Source organism: Cricetulus griseus, chromosome 2 (genome assembly GCF_003668045.3).
Source record: "Cricetulus griseus strain 17A/GY chromosome 2, alternate assembly CriGri-PICRH-1.0, whole genome shotgun sequence".
In the NCBI taxonomy this organism is placed as follows: Eukaryota; Metazoa; Chordata; class Mammalia; order Rodentia; family Cricetidae; genus Cricetulus; species Cricetulus griseus.
In genome coordinates this window covers 93696001-93714094 of record NC_048595.1, presented here as the reverse complement: position 1 = coordinate 93714094, position 18094 = coordinate 93696001, and the positions used below count along the sequence as shown (strand labels likewise).

General features: G+C 37.4%; 1 protein-coding gene across 1 annotated transcript in view; it reads right to left on the bottom strand.

Annotated features, from left to right (window-relative positions):
- The window catches only part of Grin3a (glutamate ionotropic receptor NMDA type subunit 3A), a 183752-nt gene that overhangs the window by 120748 nt on the left and 44910 nt on the right, over window positions 1-18094 (bottom strand). Inside the window, exon 2 of the mRNA XM_027403096.2 lies at window positions 5378-5982. Coding sequence (XP_027258897.1) covers window positions 5378-5982 — 605 coding nt within the window. The remainder of the gene's footprint in view (window positions 1-5377; window positions 5983-18094) is intronic.

Genomic DNA, 18094 nt, shown 5'->3' with positions numbered 1-18094 from the left:
GTGAGACATATCTGCTCCTGGCAGCATCAATCTATTTAATAAAAGGATGATTTGTATCAAAGAACCTCCATGTGGAGTTTGCTTTCATTGTGGCAAAGCTATCCATTTGGGCAAGGAACTGCCCTTGTCTTGGTTGCTGACAGTATACTGTAATAACTGGACAAGCAAGACACACAAAAAAGCAACTGCCAAACTTTGCCAAGACAAGGTAGGAATATCCTTCAAAATTCCTGCTTCATAGAAATCTGTCAGATATTCTAGGCCTGTAGGCTGAAGATGTATGTCCCAAAGTTGTAAAAGAACTTTGGAAGACTGTCCAGACAGCCAAATGACATTGTTAATTATATACTTTGGAAAGTTGCTTGCTCTGCACTTCATGTTTATGCTGGTAATATTATATTCTTCTCAGGTCTCTGATGAAACTGAAGACAAGGCAGTTATAGTATTTCTTGTTACCAAAATCAGAAAAGAAACTTACATAAGAGATGCAAAATGTATACGGTTGGGAAACATAAAAGCTCAAATTATTTATCTAAGAAAGTGTTTTGAAGTCTAAAAAGATAATTTGGGTTGGTAATACAAGTTAGGATAGATGGCAAGCTAGGTACATGACTTTGAACTCACCAAGATAGGATACATAATGAAGTATTTTCTCTGAATTTTCCAAATGCAAATGGACTGGATATTGTAAATATAATTCTTACCTGATAATTGTTCTATTATATATAGTCCTACAATGTTAAAACTTAAACATTTCTTTTATTTAGAAAAAGGGAGGAAATGTTGCAGAATATTTGTTAAATTATGCAAAGATGTGTTGTATTTGTTTAGCTGTGTAAAGATGTGTTGCATTTGTTTTATGTTGCAGAATATTTGTTTAACTATATAAAGATGTGTTGCTGTTTTACCTTGCGTGCCTAAGGTACCTGATTGGTCTAATAAGAAGCTCAACAGTCAGTGGTGAGGCAGTGGTACAAGTGGGACTTCCAGGCACAGAGAGTAAGTAGGAGGAGGAATTTAGGCTTGAAAAAGAAAGAAAAAGAGATGTGAGGGGCCAGCCAACCAGACACAGAGGAAACCTGAAAGTAGGATATACAGAATGAGAGGTAAAAAGCCCCAAGGCAAAATAGGTGTAAGTGAATAGAAGCAGGATAAATTAAGTTGAGAGAGCTAGTATGACAAGCCTAAGCTAGGACCGAGTATTCATAATTAATAATAAGTCTTCATATCTTTTTTTGGTAGCTGGTTGGCAGCCCAAAGAAAATTCCAGTTATACTAAATATGAAAACTTATATTTATTTATTAAAGTATACCATGAAATATCTGAAAATGTTAATGAATTTCTTTTTTGTGTATTTGAAACAGTGCCTATCCCTCTAGGCACAGAGGTGCAATCCTGTCATTCCAGCATATGGGAAACTGAGAACAGAAGACTGGAAGTTCCAAGACAGTACTACATAGGAAGACTCTTTCTCAAGGGGCATAAAGTATGTACCCCAGAATTTTATAACTTCCCTTTATGTATTATCCTGTCAACTGTAACATGACAAACTCAAGTATTCATTGTATCTACTTCCACCACCTAATTCAAGAAATGGCCATTGACTGGATAGAAACTCACAGATGTGCATTCATGGAGGTATTGTCACAATAATGTGCCTCCTACAGTTGCCCCAAACAATTAACATTTGGTAAAACAACTTTCTAACACATTGTTAAAGATAACACAATGACCTTGGTCCTCTAGTGCTTTTGTCTACATTGAGTCATGATGGACGTTTGCTCTGGCTTGTGGGCAACCGAGAAGAATTAAATCCCTTATACCTGTAATTATGCCTGTGTATCTGCCACAAGAAATTATTTTCCTAGTTTAAAAGCCTGTGCTGAAAATGTCATGTTTGGGGTGATTTCATTAACATTTTAAAATGTTAACAATTCTGTCAGCCCAAACCGAAAATGACTGTGTGAGAAATGAAAGCTTGCATAACTCTGGTTCCTTCTAGTCACAGCTCATTATCCCCCTGGCTTTTGTTATGCAGCGAGGGAGAGGGGTCAGCCTCACAAAATTTAGGGACAATTAAGAAAATTGCTGTATGCAGATGTGACTTATGGACTGAGAATAACTAACTTTCTAAAAGATGAGTTAAACAAAATAAATAAGGATGATGGAAAATCCACAGCTGTTTTGTGGCTTGAGGCAACCTTTAAGTTATTCATTATAAAGACACCTTCCGGGGATTTGCCCACTTCCCCTGACCCTGTCTTGACACTTTGAATTTTTTTCTTTGACTGTATCCCTCTGGGAGTTTAAAAAAGTCCTAGGCATATTTTCTGAAGTTCTTTGAGCTTATTTCTCATACCTCCCTGACGGGGATGAAAATATTGTCACTGACCCCTATGCATTGTGAACTGCTGATGGTCTCCAAACCTCATACGTTTCTTTTATAACTTTCAAACTTTGTAAAATAAAATATGTGGGAACAATCATGAGGACAGAGCCTTCCACTAGAGAGACAAAAGTAAAAGAAATAAAAGAAAGAAGAAAACCAGAGCATAAATAGCTAGGCAAATTACAATTTTATATTTAGTTTAGAAGGTATTTACTCACCAACCACCCATTTTCCATATAGTCAATGATAGTAGAAGACACAAATACAATATAAAGTTTTCTTTCTCTGGAAATAAATTTCAGTAACTGTCTATTAAGCATGTTAGATGCTAGGCTTTGGACTAGGTTGAATAATGGTGTTTCAGCTTAATGGGAATATTCTCCTCAGAAGTCAGGCCAGTGAGGACAGAATAGGTAAGTACCACTGTAGAATTCAGTATAAGAAGTGCCATGGGATCCTCATGGAGGAAGATTTAAAAGTTTTAAAATTACATTTAGTGTGTGTACTTGTCCAAATGCATGTATGTGTATTTGCATGTGCACAAGCATGTGTGTGTGTGTGTGTGTGTGTGTGTGTGTATGTATGTGTATGCTACTGTGCAATTATGGAAGTCAGAAGACAATATGCAGGAGCCAGTTCTCTTCTTCTACTATGTAACTCAAGTCTTGGTCTTGATGGATACTGATTTACCTACTGAGCAATCTTAACAGCCTGAGAAATGGGATTTTACTGTAAATTAATCCTTGGGAAGCAGGAAAGATCATTTGACCTTGATAAAATGGATGCCCAAGGTATATACAATCCAAGTCAACAAATATTCCTATTTTTTCTGCTAAACTTCTTTAGAACCCAACAGATATGTTTTTCTCTTGTGTTGTTCATTTTACATGAGATGAGAGCATTCTAGATGGCATGATGCCATCTTCAGCCATGTTTTCTCCTGTCCACTGCTATGACTGCCCTCCCAAATAAACACCGAGATTATAAATTGAAGCTCCGCTCATATGGTGTTTAGAAAGGAGAAGTTTTCTTTTCTTAAATAAAATCCTGAACCTCAGTTATGTACTATGGTACAAATGGGTTAACTCTGTGCAAATGCCACAAAGTAAAATATACATGGTTTGATCTCATGAAGATTAAAATGCTATATGGGAAAATGGAAAGTTAGGATGATGCAATTTTATCACTAATAGATTTTCAAAAAATTAATTTGAATTACTTTTTTTTGAAACAAGGTCCTGCTGTGTTTCCTTGGCTGACCTGAAATTCACTGAGCAGCCCAGGCTGGTTTTGAACTCAAAGTTTCTCCTGGCTCTGCTACCTAATTGCTGGGACTAGAGGTGTGTGTCATCATACCCACTTACATTTTTGCTAACAATATTAGGCTGTATTGATGAACACGAATGGAATCTGAGATATGTTATTAACTGGTAATTTATTGGAGAGTTATACTCACACGAGAAATCAGTAACTAGATTGGCACTATGAGCAGTCCAGTTCCAGAATGCTTCCCAATGCTGGCTCAACCCCGAGAGAGAGAGTGCCCACTCTCCCTTGCCCTTATCTACACCCTTCTACATACCCATGACCATGCCCAAATGGGCATGGTCAGCAGTACATGTAATCAGGTTCTCTCCCTATAAGACTGTGTTTTCTCTTAACTTCTGTCATACTTGGTCATTAGCAGATTGCTTGTGTATAGTAAGTGCTCAGTACAGTTGTGTGTAAAATTATTATGACTTCCTTGTCTTTTACCAAATGTTTGTGTTTTCTTAAGAAAATTATAAAATTGTCCTATATTCTGCATATTCAAATGCCACTTTGATAATAGTATTGCCTTAAAATATATCTCAGTCCACTGAGATGATTTACCTCTGAAAAAGCACTCATTCTTTGACCTGATCTCTCTGATAGGTCATCCTTTTCTAAATAAAAATCAAGTAACCTAAAATATCATTTAAGGACATTTCCCTTTCTGAGTACTTATAGGGATATTTCTATATGAGGGATTATCCTTTATTTTAGATGGAGTTTTCCATCCCATCTTCTGAATCAACTGAGATACTAAAGAATAAAGGTACAAATTATAATATAGACATGTGTAATTATTTTTAAAATAATAAACAGTATATTAGAAAAATACTCTTATTTAATTCTTACTTCTATATATCCTATCTATCTATCTATCTATCTATCTATCTATCATCTATCAATCTTCCATATATTGCCTCCATATGATCTGTTGATCTATCATTCACACATCATGTATCATCTATTTTCTGTCATCTATCACAAAAATTCCACAAGTAACCAGATCCTATGCTTATATCTTTAAATTTTTATATTCATTTTCTATAAGCAGACATACAACATACAACAAGGAAAGAGAAATGCAGTAACTTGATCAAGTGATACAGGAATCAAGAGGCAGGACTAAGATTCTAGCTCAGTGTGGCTCTGAAGTCTCTGTTTTTAACCAAAATCCAAACTGAATTAAATAATTTTAGTAGATAAAGGTCCATTTTCATGAAACTATTTTTTTTCTTTTTATGCATTTATAAAGATTTCTTCAGGCCTATGGATATGGGAAAAATGAACAAGGAAATATTCCTTGCTTTTATCTACTATGAGCCAAGCATGCATTATTTATTTTCATATACAATTTCACGGACTATTTATTATACTATATCAAGCTATTCTATGCTATCCCAATTTACTTGTTAGAACATTGAGGCTCAAAGCTTTTAAATGATCTACCAAGAACTCAACAGTGAGTGAAGAATTAACCAGAGTGCTGTCTCTGCAATACAGGGCAAAGACTACAGATCAAAATATAGATAACAGATCATAAGATGCCAGTCTTCTGTTGCCCCTAACTGTCTCAGAACTATCGCCTGACTACCCAGAATCAAGATTTCAGCACAGAAAAATTTTACTTGCTATCTCAGCTCTGTGGATGAAAATGTAACCCAGTCTTTACATCCTACCTTGATAAATACTGTCCAGAAGTCAGATTTGTGGTTTTCACATCCATGCAGTTCATTGTGCTGGGAAGGAGAGCAAGTTCTGGCTGGATCATCGTGGCGGTGGCTACAGCTCTTGCAACCAACTCCATGGCATCCTGAACGTAGTACTCAAAGACAGACTGTGTTGTTTTTCCATGTGCAATGAGCCCTAAGGGCAGGCCTTCTGTCCTCAGTTCCTCCACATTCTGGGAGTCTCCTAGAACCCAGTGAAGCTCAGGAGTTGATAGCCCAAACTGAGTTGAAATTTCAAAAATCTGCCGGATATTCTCCATGTCGCAACCAAACATTACCATCGTGGGTGTGCTGTTCTTAACTTGCTCCAGCTGGACCTGCAGGATGCTTAGAAGGTCCTTGGTGGAAGACAGGTTAGCAGTGATGTTGATGATAGACCCAAGGTGGAACTTAGAGTTATTCTCAGTAAGGAGGAGGAACTCGGTGATATTCCAGTCTTCCTGGCATAGCAACAAACTAAAATTGTACCAGTTGTTCATGGCCAGGATTGAGACAGTGACATCAGCATCAGAACTTAGTGAATTTTCTAAACTCAGTTGTAGGTGCAGGGGATTCTGTATTTAAAGATAACGAAAAAGAAGAATTAGAAAGCATTGCCCAAAGACCATAACAAGGTACTTTTGCTTCCCTGTGAGTCTAAAGTCTTTTGTTTTCTTCTATGATACTCCCTCTGGTATTAAATTCTCTTACTTTGAATAAGTAATGCTCTTTGTGTAATGAGCAATCAACTCTTTATCTCAGTTTCCCGAAGATTTTTGTTAAGAGTACCAGAGAGCAAATAGCTCTTGGTGTAAATGTGAGAAGTGATATAATCATATATTTGTTCATAGATTTTTATGGAGTTTTTCTTCCCTAAACTTAGTCACATTAATGTATCATATTTCTTACACTGTGTTTAATGACTCATTTGTTAGACTTTCCATTAAGGAGAAATAATTGAAAGAAATTGCTTTGCTTTCTGTGAAACCACCATTGGAGACATGTTAGCATAATGCAATTCTTGTATAAGAAAACATAGAAGACAAATAGACCTCTGGACCCTTGAGCAAGGCTCTTCTGAAACACACAAACTATTTTAGGGTAGATACATCATGGTTAAGTGTATAGTCCAATGTTAAAGGCTTGATTACATTTCTATATGCATTGATCTTGAACTCCTGCTATCAAAAATGTCCCGTTGAATATATTCATGAAACTTAAATTATTATTTCATCTACTCATGGAACATGCCAGCTCAATTAAGGAAGTCATAAATTATAAATTACATAGTTGAAGGATAGTCTTGCAACACTAATATATTTGTCATTTATTCTTCCCAACAGTAGACACTTTACAAATTTACCTTTTAGCAATGATTTCTTGAGAAAGTTTAGAACAAAGCTTTATAAATGTTGGTTGCACAAAATATTGATCAAATTGAATTAACTATCTTCCAATTGGGAACTATTGGACTATCTCTGAGAACTTGCCAAAATTCTACTCTGTAATTTTTCTTTCCTACAACATACACCAAGCCATACTGGATAATTCATTTTTCTTGAAGTAGGGCAAGCATTTTCATACAAACTCTATTTTCACCTGGAAATGGATTGTTTGTATTTATATTCATTTTTTTCTCAAAATTAGTGCTTTCATCAAGATTTTTAGAAAGTCTTCTAGGTTGTTGTTAACTGAAGTTCACTGAAGCTACGTATATATTAAAGATTCTGTAGACTGACCTTGCCTGGCTAGAACAGTATGTTTATAGAATAAATAGTAGATTAAGAACCAAAATTATCAGACTATCTGATACTCTTTAAAACAAGTTACCTTAACTTCTATGTTTTACCTGACAGTCTTATGAGTATTAGATTAACTTCTTACATACTGTAAGAAGTTATAAACTAAGAATATGATAACATCTGGAAATTATAGAAATGATCCCATAGTGTTTTGGTATCCTGCCTATCTAATGCATCAATTAACATATTTGTTGAGTTAGTTTTGTAGATATGAAAGCCTATGTAAACCCTTCCACTGTGGTTCATATGAATTAAAATGACTAGAATTCATGTTTCTCTGGTTGTGATCACCCATATTTGGCTCAGAGTAAAGTATTTCTTATTTATTTGAATGTTTTTCTTACTATTCTTGTTGTTTGAGTTTTTGCTTTTAAAAATTGTTTTGTTCATTGTTTGTATGTATGTGCATTTACAATGTGCTTGAGTTATTGATTTCTTGATGTGCTGACAAGTTTTTATTTGATTATTTCTGATGGCTACAAAAACAATATATGTCATATTTTGTTCATCTCTCCACTACATATAACCTTTCATGTGCTATAGTGCTTATGCCACACAATAGACTAAAATTGTATCTTAAAACCTCTCTTCTGACAGATTGAGTCAGAGATAGTGTATGTCAACTGCAATTATTTGTTCATTCACCCCAATTCCTAGGTGTTGATCATAATATGAGGGACTATCAAAGACTGGGAAGAAACCATTTCCAGCATAGTTTCAAGACCCAATATTTTGCTTGAATTGTAACTAAGGTTCATTTAAGCACTTCCCACAGAGGAATTCACTAGATGAGTGTGAGGGACAGGTTTGTATGAAAGCAAGAATAAGAATAAAATAAGCTGATCATATTGATTATTCAGCACTAGATGGAGACATAAAAAATTGGCAAGAAAAAGGAAAATGGGATTTAGCTTTTCTTCCTTCACCAGATAATGATTAATCCGAGTAATCAGGCTCATTCCTATAATCAATTCTACTGAGACTCTCCAGATGTTGAAGTTAATTCTGTCACAATCTTAAGAGAGCCAATTCTTCAAATAAATATTTATTAAGTAATAGTTTAGAAGCATCTAGTGATACTGATCTAGCAGCTTCACATGCAGCTTCACTTGAAATTTTTCTTGTGATGCTAAAGTGATGCTCTCCTTCCCCCACTATGCACATGCCTGTGTACACACAGACACATATGAGAACTTCTACACACACACACACACACACACACACACACACACACACACACACACAGAGAGAGAGAGAGAGAGAGAGAGAGAGAGAGAGAGAGAGAGATTCAACTTATTAACAACTTCAAACCTTACAAATTTTGTTAAAATTATTAGCAAAAATTTAAAACATATATTGAGCCAAATTAAGAAACTTTGAAAGAAGGGTCTTGACTTAGCCTATATTAGAATATTGGAAATGCAATTTTTGAAAGGCCAGAATACCAGCACCTTTTGTTGAAGATGTTTTCCTTTTTCCATTGTATAATTTTAGCTTTTTTTTGTCAAAAATCAGGTGTTCATAGGTGTGTGGATTAATATCAGGTTTTTCAATTTGATTCCATTGGTCTACCTGTCTGTTTGTTTTTGTAGAAGTACCAAGCTGTTTTCATTGCTATGGCTCTATAATAGACCTTGAAGTCAGGGATAGTGTTGCCTTTGGAAGTTTCTTAATTGTACACTGTTGTTTTGGCTATCCTGGAGTTTTTCTTTTCCCATATAAAGTTGAGTATTGTTCTTTCAATGTCTGTGAAGAATTGTGCTGGGATTTTGATGGGGATTGCATTGAATTTGTAGTTTGTTTTTGGTAAGATTGAAATTTTTACTATGTTGATCCTACCCATCCAAGATCTTCCAATTTTTCTGGAAATTTCTTTAATTTCTTTCTTTAAATACTGAAAATTCTTGTCATGTAGGTCTTGTTTAGTTAGAGTTACCCCAAGATATTTTATGTTGTTCAGGCATAACTGGATGTTGACATGTAGAAGATTGCAGATAGATCCATATCTATCACCATGCACAAAACAAGTCCAAATGGATCAAAGACGTCAACATAAAACCCAGCCACACTGAACTTCTTAGACGAGAAAGTAGGTGGTACCCTCTAATGAATTAGTATAGGAGAGCACTTCCTGAATATCACACCAGTAGCACAGACACTGAGATAGACAATTAATAAATTGGACTTCCTGAAACTGAGAAGCTTCTGTAAGGCAAAGGACACAGTCAACAAAACAAAATGGCAGCCCACAGAATGGAGAAAAGATATTTACCAACCCCACATCTGACAGAGGGCTGATTTCCAAAATATTCAAAAAACTCAAGAATCTAATCATCAAAACACCAACTAATCCAATAAAAAGTGGGGTACAGATCTAAATAGAGAATTCTCAATGGAGGAATCTAAAATGGCTGAAAGACACATAAGAAAGTGCTCAACATGCTTAGCCATCAGGGAAATGCAAATAAAAAATACTCTGATATACCATCTTACTCCTGTCAGAATGGCTAAAATAAAAAACACCAATGACAGCTTATGCTGGAGAGGATATAGAGAAAGAGTAACACACCTTTGTAGGGGTCTTCCTGACCACAACTCCTGGGGCTGGCTACAGGTATACCTGGCTACTCTTTCGAGGGCATGGACAGGATGATGTGAGTGTAGCTCAAGAGTCAGGGATACACGTGGGAAAGCTCTTTCTCCCTTCTGGGTCCATTTGCTCTGCCTTCCTGCGGTTGGCTTGGTGCACTGTAAGGCACATTTACCTAATAAATACACCCGAACCCTATCAGCTTATGTATCAGTGAATCTCCATTTATACTCTGCCACTGCTAGTGGGAGTGCCAACTCATACAGCCACTTTGGAAATCAGTGTGGCGATTCCTTAGGAAAATTGGAATCAATCTAACACAAGATCCAGCAATTCTAGTCTTAGACATATACCCAAAAGATGTTCATTCATACAACGAGGACATCTGTTCAACCATGTTCATAGCAGCATTATCTGCAATAGTCAGAACCTGGAAGCAACCTAGATGCCCCTCCACTGAAGAATGGATGGATAAAATGTGGTAGATTTACATAATGGAGTACTACTCAGGCCAAAAAACAATGGAATCTTGAAATTCAAAGGCGAATGGATGGAACTAAAAGAAACCATCCCGAGTGAGGTAATCCATTCACAAAAAGACAAAAATGGTATGCACTCACTCATGCATGGATATAGGGCAAAGGACTACCAGCCTACAATCCACACTGCCAGAGAAGCTAGGAAACAAGGAGGACTCTAAGAGAGACATACATGGTCCCCCAGAGAAGGGGAAAGGGACAAGATCTCCTGAGCAAATTAGGAGCATCAGGGGAAGGGAGGTAGGAGAAAGAGGAGAACAAGGAAAGAGATACCTTAATAGAGGGAGCCACTATAGTTTTAGAGAGAAATCTGGCACTAGAAAAATATCCAGACATCCACAAATATGACCCCCAACTAAGAATTTAAGCAATAGTGGAGAGGCTACCTTAAATGCCCTTACCCTATAATGATACTGATGACTACCTTAATGCCATCCCAGAGTCTTCATCCAATAGCTGATGGAAGCAAAAGCAGAGACCCACAGCTAAGCACTGAGCCCAACTCTTATAATCCAGTTGGAGACTGGGTGAAGGGATGAGCAAATGGGTCAAGGCCATGATGGGGAAACACATGGAAACAGCTGACCTGACCATGTGGGAGCTCATGGACCCCAGACATAAATCTGGGGAACCAGCATTAGACCAAACCAAGCCTCCTGAACGTGGGAGTAAGTTAAGAGGCCTGGGAAGTCTATGGGACCTCTGACAGTGGAACCTGTATTTATCCCTAATGCACAAATGGACTTTGGGAGCCTATTCTCCATGGAGGGCTACTCTCTCAGCCTAGATACACAGGGGAGGGCTTAGGTCCTCGCCCAAATGATGTGACAGACTTTGTTGATCCCTCATGGAAGGCCTCACCCTCCTTGGGGAGTGTTTGTGGATGGGATGAGGGGGTCGGTGGGGGACATGGAAGGATGGGAGAGAGGAAACGGGATTGATATGTAAAATAAGATTGTTTCTAAATTAAATAAAAATATAAAAATATTTAAATGAAAAAATAAGGGCAAGAATAGTTTAAAAACAGAAGTACTAAAAAAAGGTTAAGAAGTAAATAGAACGAAAGTTAACATACAGAAAGAGCATCAACTAAATATATTGAATTAATAATTTATACATGAAATACAAAGCAAAAATGGAAGGAAATATGAGATCAAGAGTTGAGAAAAAAAAAGTTAGAAAAATAAAATAACTTAAATTCCTAATTCTGCCATATAAAAATTAATTCTTGTTGTGTAGTGTTGGCAAACTTCTTTAATCCAAGCACTCAGAAGGCAGAGGAAAGTAAGTCTCTAAATTTGAGACTAGCCTGGTCTACAGAGTGAGTCCCAGAATGGCCAGTAAAACCCTGTCTCAAAAAAAAACCAAACCAAACCAAAACAAACAAACTAACAAGTTCCTATCTAGCAATAGCATAGGTATAATATCAAATTATTAAAAATAGACCAATTATGTGAATATGTGATAATTCAAGATTCATTAAACTGAAGACTATAATCTATTATGTCTGGCATTAAATAATCTGTTATAAACAAAAAGTGAAAGAACATGAAATACCAAGAACATTTGCAGCAATGATGATAGACAAAGAACTTTTGTTCAAATAGAACAGTAACATCTCCTAGTCAACAAGGGCACGATATCCTTTACCAAACACTCATACAATCCAGAAAGGCAATTTTAACTTTTTTCTTTTTATTTATTCTTTAATTTTAACCTTCTATCGTGAGTTGTGCCCTCTGCCTATTCATTAAGTAAAAGAGGAACAACATCTATGTACCTGGAAAAATAGACATTTTATATAATCATAAATCCTGGCAGTTGCAACAAATCAAACAATGGAGCATCATGGGACTAGGAAGGGAGGAGTATTTCAGGAAAAGGCCAGCACTAATGGGAGGATGCAGATACTTGTATTCTGTGAGATTCTCTAATTGAATTTCAGAAGAGTAAAGACATATATCTGAAAACAGATGATCATTATATAGGTAAACATAAACATAAACATAAATAAGCAATTAATTATTGACTTCATTTTATTAAAGATATCCTTTTGGGGCCATTCTCCTATAATACTAGTATCTTTCTTAGTCTAGATGAATGATGGCTGCATGTCATACTCCTATATTCCTTTAGTGTGATTCTGCAGTAGCCTCTACAATAGTGTCTACAATGTTCTCATTTAGGACCCAAGCTTTCCTTGCTGGTGTTGTCATTGCCCTCTTAAATTATCTGAATTCCTCTCCTCTCTCCTCCCCTCTCCTCCCCTCTCCTCTCTTCTCTTCCATTCCCCTCCCCTCCCTCTCCTCTCCTTCCCTCCCCTCTCCTCCTCTCCCTTCCCCTCCCCTCCCTTCTCCTCCTCCTCTGATATTAGGGCTTAGAAGCTGGGGTGAGCTATGTAGAAATTATGTCTCCATCACTTACAAGCCATGGGTATACCTGCAACTAACTTAACATCTCTGAGTAATAAATTCCTATGTCCAAAATGACCTTCATATCATCTCCTATCTTGAAGATTCCTCATGATAGTTAAATGTGGAAATATGGTAATGCATGGAAAGTTTCTAGCACAGAATGAGTACCCAGTAAGTGGTGCCTGAGGAAATTTCCTTGTAGGATGAAGTTCCTTGAGTGGCAGTGCTTTCTAAAGTAATTGTTTTATTGCTACACCAGTCCCACATTTCATCTATTTGCACACCTTGGTAATAAGGTACATTTTACAGATATCAACTGCACCACACTGTTTACAGGAAAACAGAGGCTTCATCTCACGTGAGGAGAAGCTGTTTATTTGGAGGTATGTGTTCTCAGTAGTCGCCCCTTTCCCATACTTTTTCTCTGGTAACAAATTCCATCTTCCTTTCACAAAATAAGGAATTTTGGAACTAACTTCTGGAGTTTCAAACAGTGATCTTCATTCTCCTGGGAAAAACAGATTTGGATCTTTTCTGGATTGGTATAAGTTTCCAAAAACATGATTGCTTGCAGGAAAGTTTGACATAGGACTTCAGGATATTCCCCAACAGAAGAGATGATGCTTCAGTAATAAAGAAATGATGCCATTCTTTTAGTGTTTGCCTGGGTCAGCAGATCCAGATGAGGTGACTGAAGCTTGGAGTGTTCCAATGAGCAGGGCACATCCATGCCTTTGTAAAGAGAGGACATCTGCTCCTCTCCATGAGTCTGCTGCTGATGAGGGGCTGCTGTTCAGACACATTTGAGGGGCTCAAGATAGGCTTCCTTGTGGCTGCTTCTCCTTCACCAAAGAAGCCACAGGAGGTTTTCTCTCACCCCAAGTGACCTATGTTATGCAGAAAGCTTCTAATTTTTTTCACATGAAAATTAATGCTTATTTCTTTAGAAGCCCAGGCTTTTAAATAAATTCTGTTTTATAGTAGCATTAAGAAGTCAGGCAAACACAAGGCATAGTTCTTGCACTGAAATCAGAATCCAATAATAATCACAGAAAAATTTAAGCTAATGACTACTGCTATCTCCAATATGTTTTGCAGAGTGTCTTGCTTTATACTCACAATAGCCCTATGAAGTGACTAAAACAATCAGCCTCCTTTATCAGATGACAGAGTATGGGTCAGAAAGGTTAATTCAAAGGTGACACAAGTATTGAGGAATAAAGCCTCAATTCCCAAACCTCAACTTGTTGGATTGGAAGCCTGTGCTTTTAAATGATACTCTGTCCTGTTCCTTCCACTTGATAAGAACAACACAGGAAACAGACCTTTGATATCTGTGAATTTAAAATTCACAGTTACAGCCATCTGCAGGTGATTGTAAGAGCCCACAGAATGAAGACATTTTTAAGACCAGTCATGGCATGAATTAAATGAGGTTCTTTGTGTCATTGAGGGGTTCCATCTGCTTCCCAGGGTACACATGACCTTTAGCCATTTTCTTCACTCGTCTTTCCATTGCATCAACTCTTGAGATACAGCAATCATTTAAAGAAGAAAGACAGTTACATAATTAATAAGAACAGTTTTGTATGTAGTAGAATAAGAGCATTTAGAAAAGCTTACTTAAAATTTTAATTAGATTTAATTTTGTGTTTAAAATTACAATCTATAGTGGAATTTCAACTACTAAGTATGGAGACATCAACAAAGGTCTTAGAATGCACTCTAGACAATTTTTAATGTCTTTGTATATAAAATACCAGTTATATTGTATATATAATGAATGCTTCAAAGATAGAGCTAGGGACTTCGAATCTTTATGGATACAGTTGGATTAATAGTGCTGAGTGAGGTATGTTTTACAGCAGGTAGCTGGTAAGGGCTGGGAAAGATTGAGAGATGGGCATTGTGGTGGTTTGAATGAAAATGGTTCCCAGGGAGTGGCACTATTAGAAGGTGTGGTCTTGTTCGAGTAGGTGTTGCTTTGTTGTTGGAAGTACATCAGTAGGGGGCAGGCATTGAGATCTCAAATGCACAAGCCAGGTCTAGTGTGACATTCCTTTCTGGCTGCCTGAGGATCAAGATATAGAACTCTCAGCTCCTTCTGCAGCACCATGTCTGCCTGCATGCCAGTGTGCTTCCTGCCATGATAATGATGGATAAAATCTCTAAACTATAAGCCAGCCCCAATTAAATGTTTTCTTTGTAAGAGTTGCCATGGTCATGGTGTCTCTTCACAACAATAGAAACACTATAATTAAGACAGTGATGCAGAATAGAGTCTACTCCTAGGACTAGAAAAGACTAGGAGTTATATTGTCTACATATGATGAAATGTTGGCATGTACAGCAGAACTGGCTTCAAAGACAACCAACTGATATAGTCATCCAACAAAATGTGTGAAGAAAGCCACAGACAAAGAGATGCATTTTAGGGGGCAGAAGAAATAGCAAAAAACATCCAAGCTGTAAATAATAAGCTAGTTGGTAGCAACCACACAAACTTCCATATATAATTTACCATTCTAAGTCAAATCATTGATACTAAACTTGTTCATCTATATTCCACCCAACTACTGCTTACTGCTTTCTTGTGCTGGGTGTTTTTTTTTTTTTTTTTTTTTTTTTTTTTTTTGCTGTCACCTGATCCTTGGTGATCATGTAAGCCTTTGGCTGTGACTTATTCTGTGGTTCTTATTTTCCAAGGCCATGCATGTAATATATCTAGATGTACCCTCTTATGCTTGCCAGTAGAATTCATACTTGGGGTTGTGAAGGCTTTAGTCAAGATGGTGTCTACAGAACATATTCAGGATGGTGTCTGGGGACAGAATCCAGCTTAAACAAGGTGTCTCAACACAGGAATTATACGGAAATGAAGATGTCAGCCATCTGAAAAGACCACTAGTAAACAACAAGGATCAAAATATGTTGGGAGCCTGGTGAGATGGCTCAGCAGTGAAGGCCACTTGCTGCTCTTGCTGAGGACTTGGGTTTAGTTCCCAGTACTACATGGTAGCTCACAATCATTTTTAACTCCAGTTCTGCGGGAGCTGATGATCCTTCTGACTCTGACATCCTCAGGTACTTCCTGCATGTGGTGTTTTTATGTACAGGATGGCATACATATTTTACACATAAAACAAGTCCAAAGCACAAATATATGTTGTTTTTTTCTTTTGTTGTTGTTGTTTAGCTCAGGAATCCCCATTGTTTCCAGTTGGATAAGAAAGAAAATATAAATCTTCATTTAGCATTACTAGGAACTTTGAATTATGTCAGTTGTGTGGGAGAAATTTTATGGATATCATTAAATCTTTTATTTTGTTTGTTTTTTGAGACAAGGTTTCTGTGTGTATCTCTGGCTGTCCTGGAACTCACTTTGTAGACCATGTGGACCTCAAAGTTACTAAGATCTGTCTGTCTCTCGCTCCTGAGTGCTGGAATTAAGCCACCACAGCCTGGCTTTCATTAAATCTTAAGAGTTTAATTTTTCAAAACGAAACAAAACAAAAAACAAACAAACAAACAAAAACAAAACACAAAACCCCCAAAACCAACAAGACAAAACAGAGAGTTTAATTTTTTCCTTTGTAGAATCAAATTAATACTATCCACCTTAGTATAATGAGTCTTTTTCTATCTTGCCATTCAGCTACCAAATAATGACATGGAGACTTCTCATTAATTATTATAAAAGCTTGGCCTATGGCTTAGGTTTGCTCCTAACTAGCTCTTTTAACTTATAATAACCCATATATTAATTAATCTACTTTGTACCATGTGACTTTTTTCTTTTTTCTGCAGATTTTTAAATTTGAATTAGAAACAAGATTGTTTTACATGACAATCCCAGTCCTCCTCCCCCCCTCCCCCACCCACCCAACTAAAACCCTACCTATCACATTTCCTTTCTGCTCCCTCTGGATGGTGAGGCCTTCCATAGGGTGTAATCAGAGACTATCATTTCCTTTGGGATAGGGCCTAGGTCCATCCCCATGTGTCTTGACTCTGGGAGTATTCCTCTATGTAGAATGGGCTCCCAAAGTCCACACCTATGCTAAGGATGCGTACTGAACTACTGTAGGAGGTCCCGTAGATTTCTGAGGTTTCCTCACTGAAACCCATGTTCCTAGGGTCTGGATCAGTCCCATGCTGGTATCCCAGCTATCAGTCTGGGGACCAAGAGCTCCCCAATGTTCAGGTCAGCTGTTTCTGTGTGTTTCACCAGCCTGGTCTGAACTCTTTTGCTCACCATTTGTCCTTCTCTGCAACTGGATTCCAGTTCAGTTCAGTGATTAGTTGTGGGTGTCTTCTACTTCCACCAGTTGCTGGATGAGGGCTATCAGGTGGCATATAAGTCAGTCATCAATCACATTATCAGGGAAGGGGATTTAAGATAGCCTCTCCTCTGTTGCTTAGATTGTTAGTTGGTGTCATCTTTGTAGGTTTCCAGACATTTCCCTAGTGCCTGATTTCTTTGTAAACCTAAAATGTCTCCCTCTATTATGGTATCTCCATTCTTGTTATCTTCTATTCTTCCCCTGACTCAACATTTTTGCTCCCTCATGTCCTTTGAACTTCTCCCCTTCTCGTTCTCCTAGCTCCATTCCCCCTCTTTCCATGCTCCCAATTTGCTCAATAGATCTTGAACCTTTCTTCTTCTCCAGGGGACCATGTAAGTCTCTCTTAGGGTCCTCCTTGTTTATTAACTTCTCTGGCAGTGTGGATTGTAGGCTGTACCATGTGACTTTTACCTCTCCTCCATTCTGTGTGTCTGACTTGTTCTGTGTCTCCATGACCTCATTCTAGCACCTCTGGTAAGGTTAGGAGTGCTACACTAGGGACTGCTGTGTAAGACCTAGCTAGAGTGGTCCAGTACCTATTTTTCACCTAGTGTGGGGTGCTGATTGCTGAAATCACAGTAGTGAATAATATCAATATTGTCTTCTCAATTATGATTTTAATGGAGGTGATATTATCAACACCAGAAAAATTGAGAATAGCATAGGAATTAGGCAGGAAACAAGAAACAGAGCCCAGGGTCTGGGGTAGCCTAAAAGGAATACTGCTTATAGTTTTGAGTTTTAATCATGAGGCAAATGTCTTCACAGCTTTCCTATCTGACATTTGTAGTAGCCTTGGGCACTGGGAAAATACTGAGTCATCCAGTAGAGATCAAGGAATCAAAGATGAGTAGGAAGAAAGATGAAGGCTGGAAGGAGACAGGGTCTGACAATTAGAGACATGCTATGCCTGATATGCATTAAGCGCTTGGAACCATCAACCTTAACTTTACCATTAGTAACAACTAGCACACTTCCTCATGCTACTATAATCAA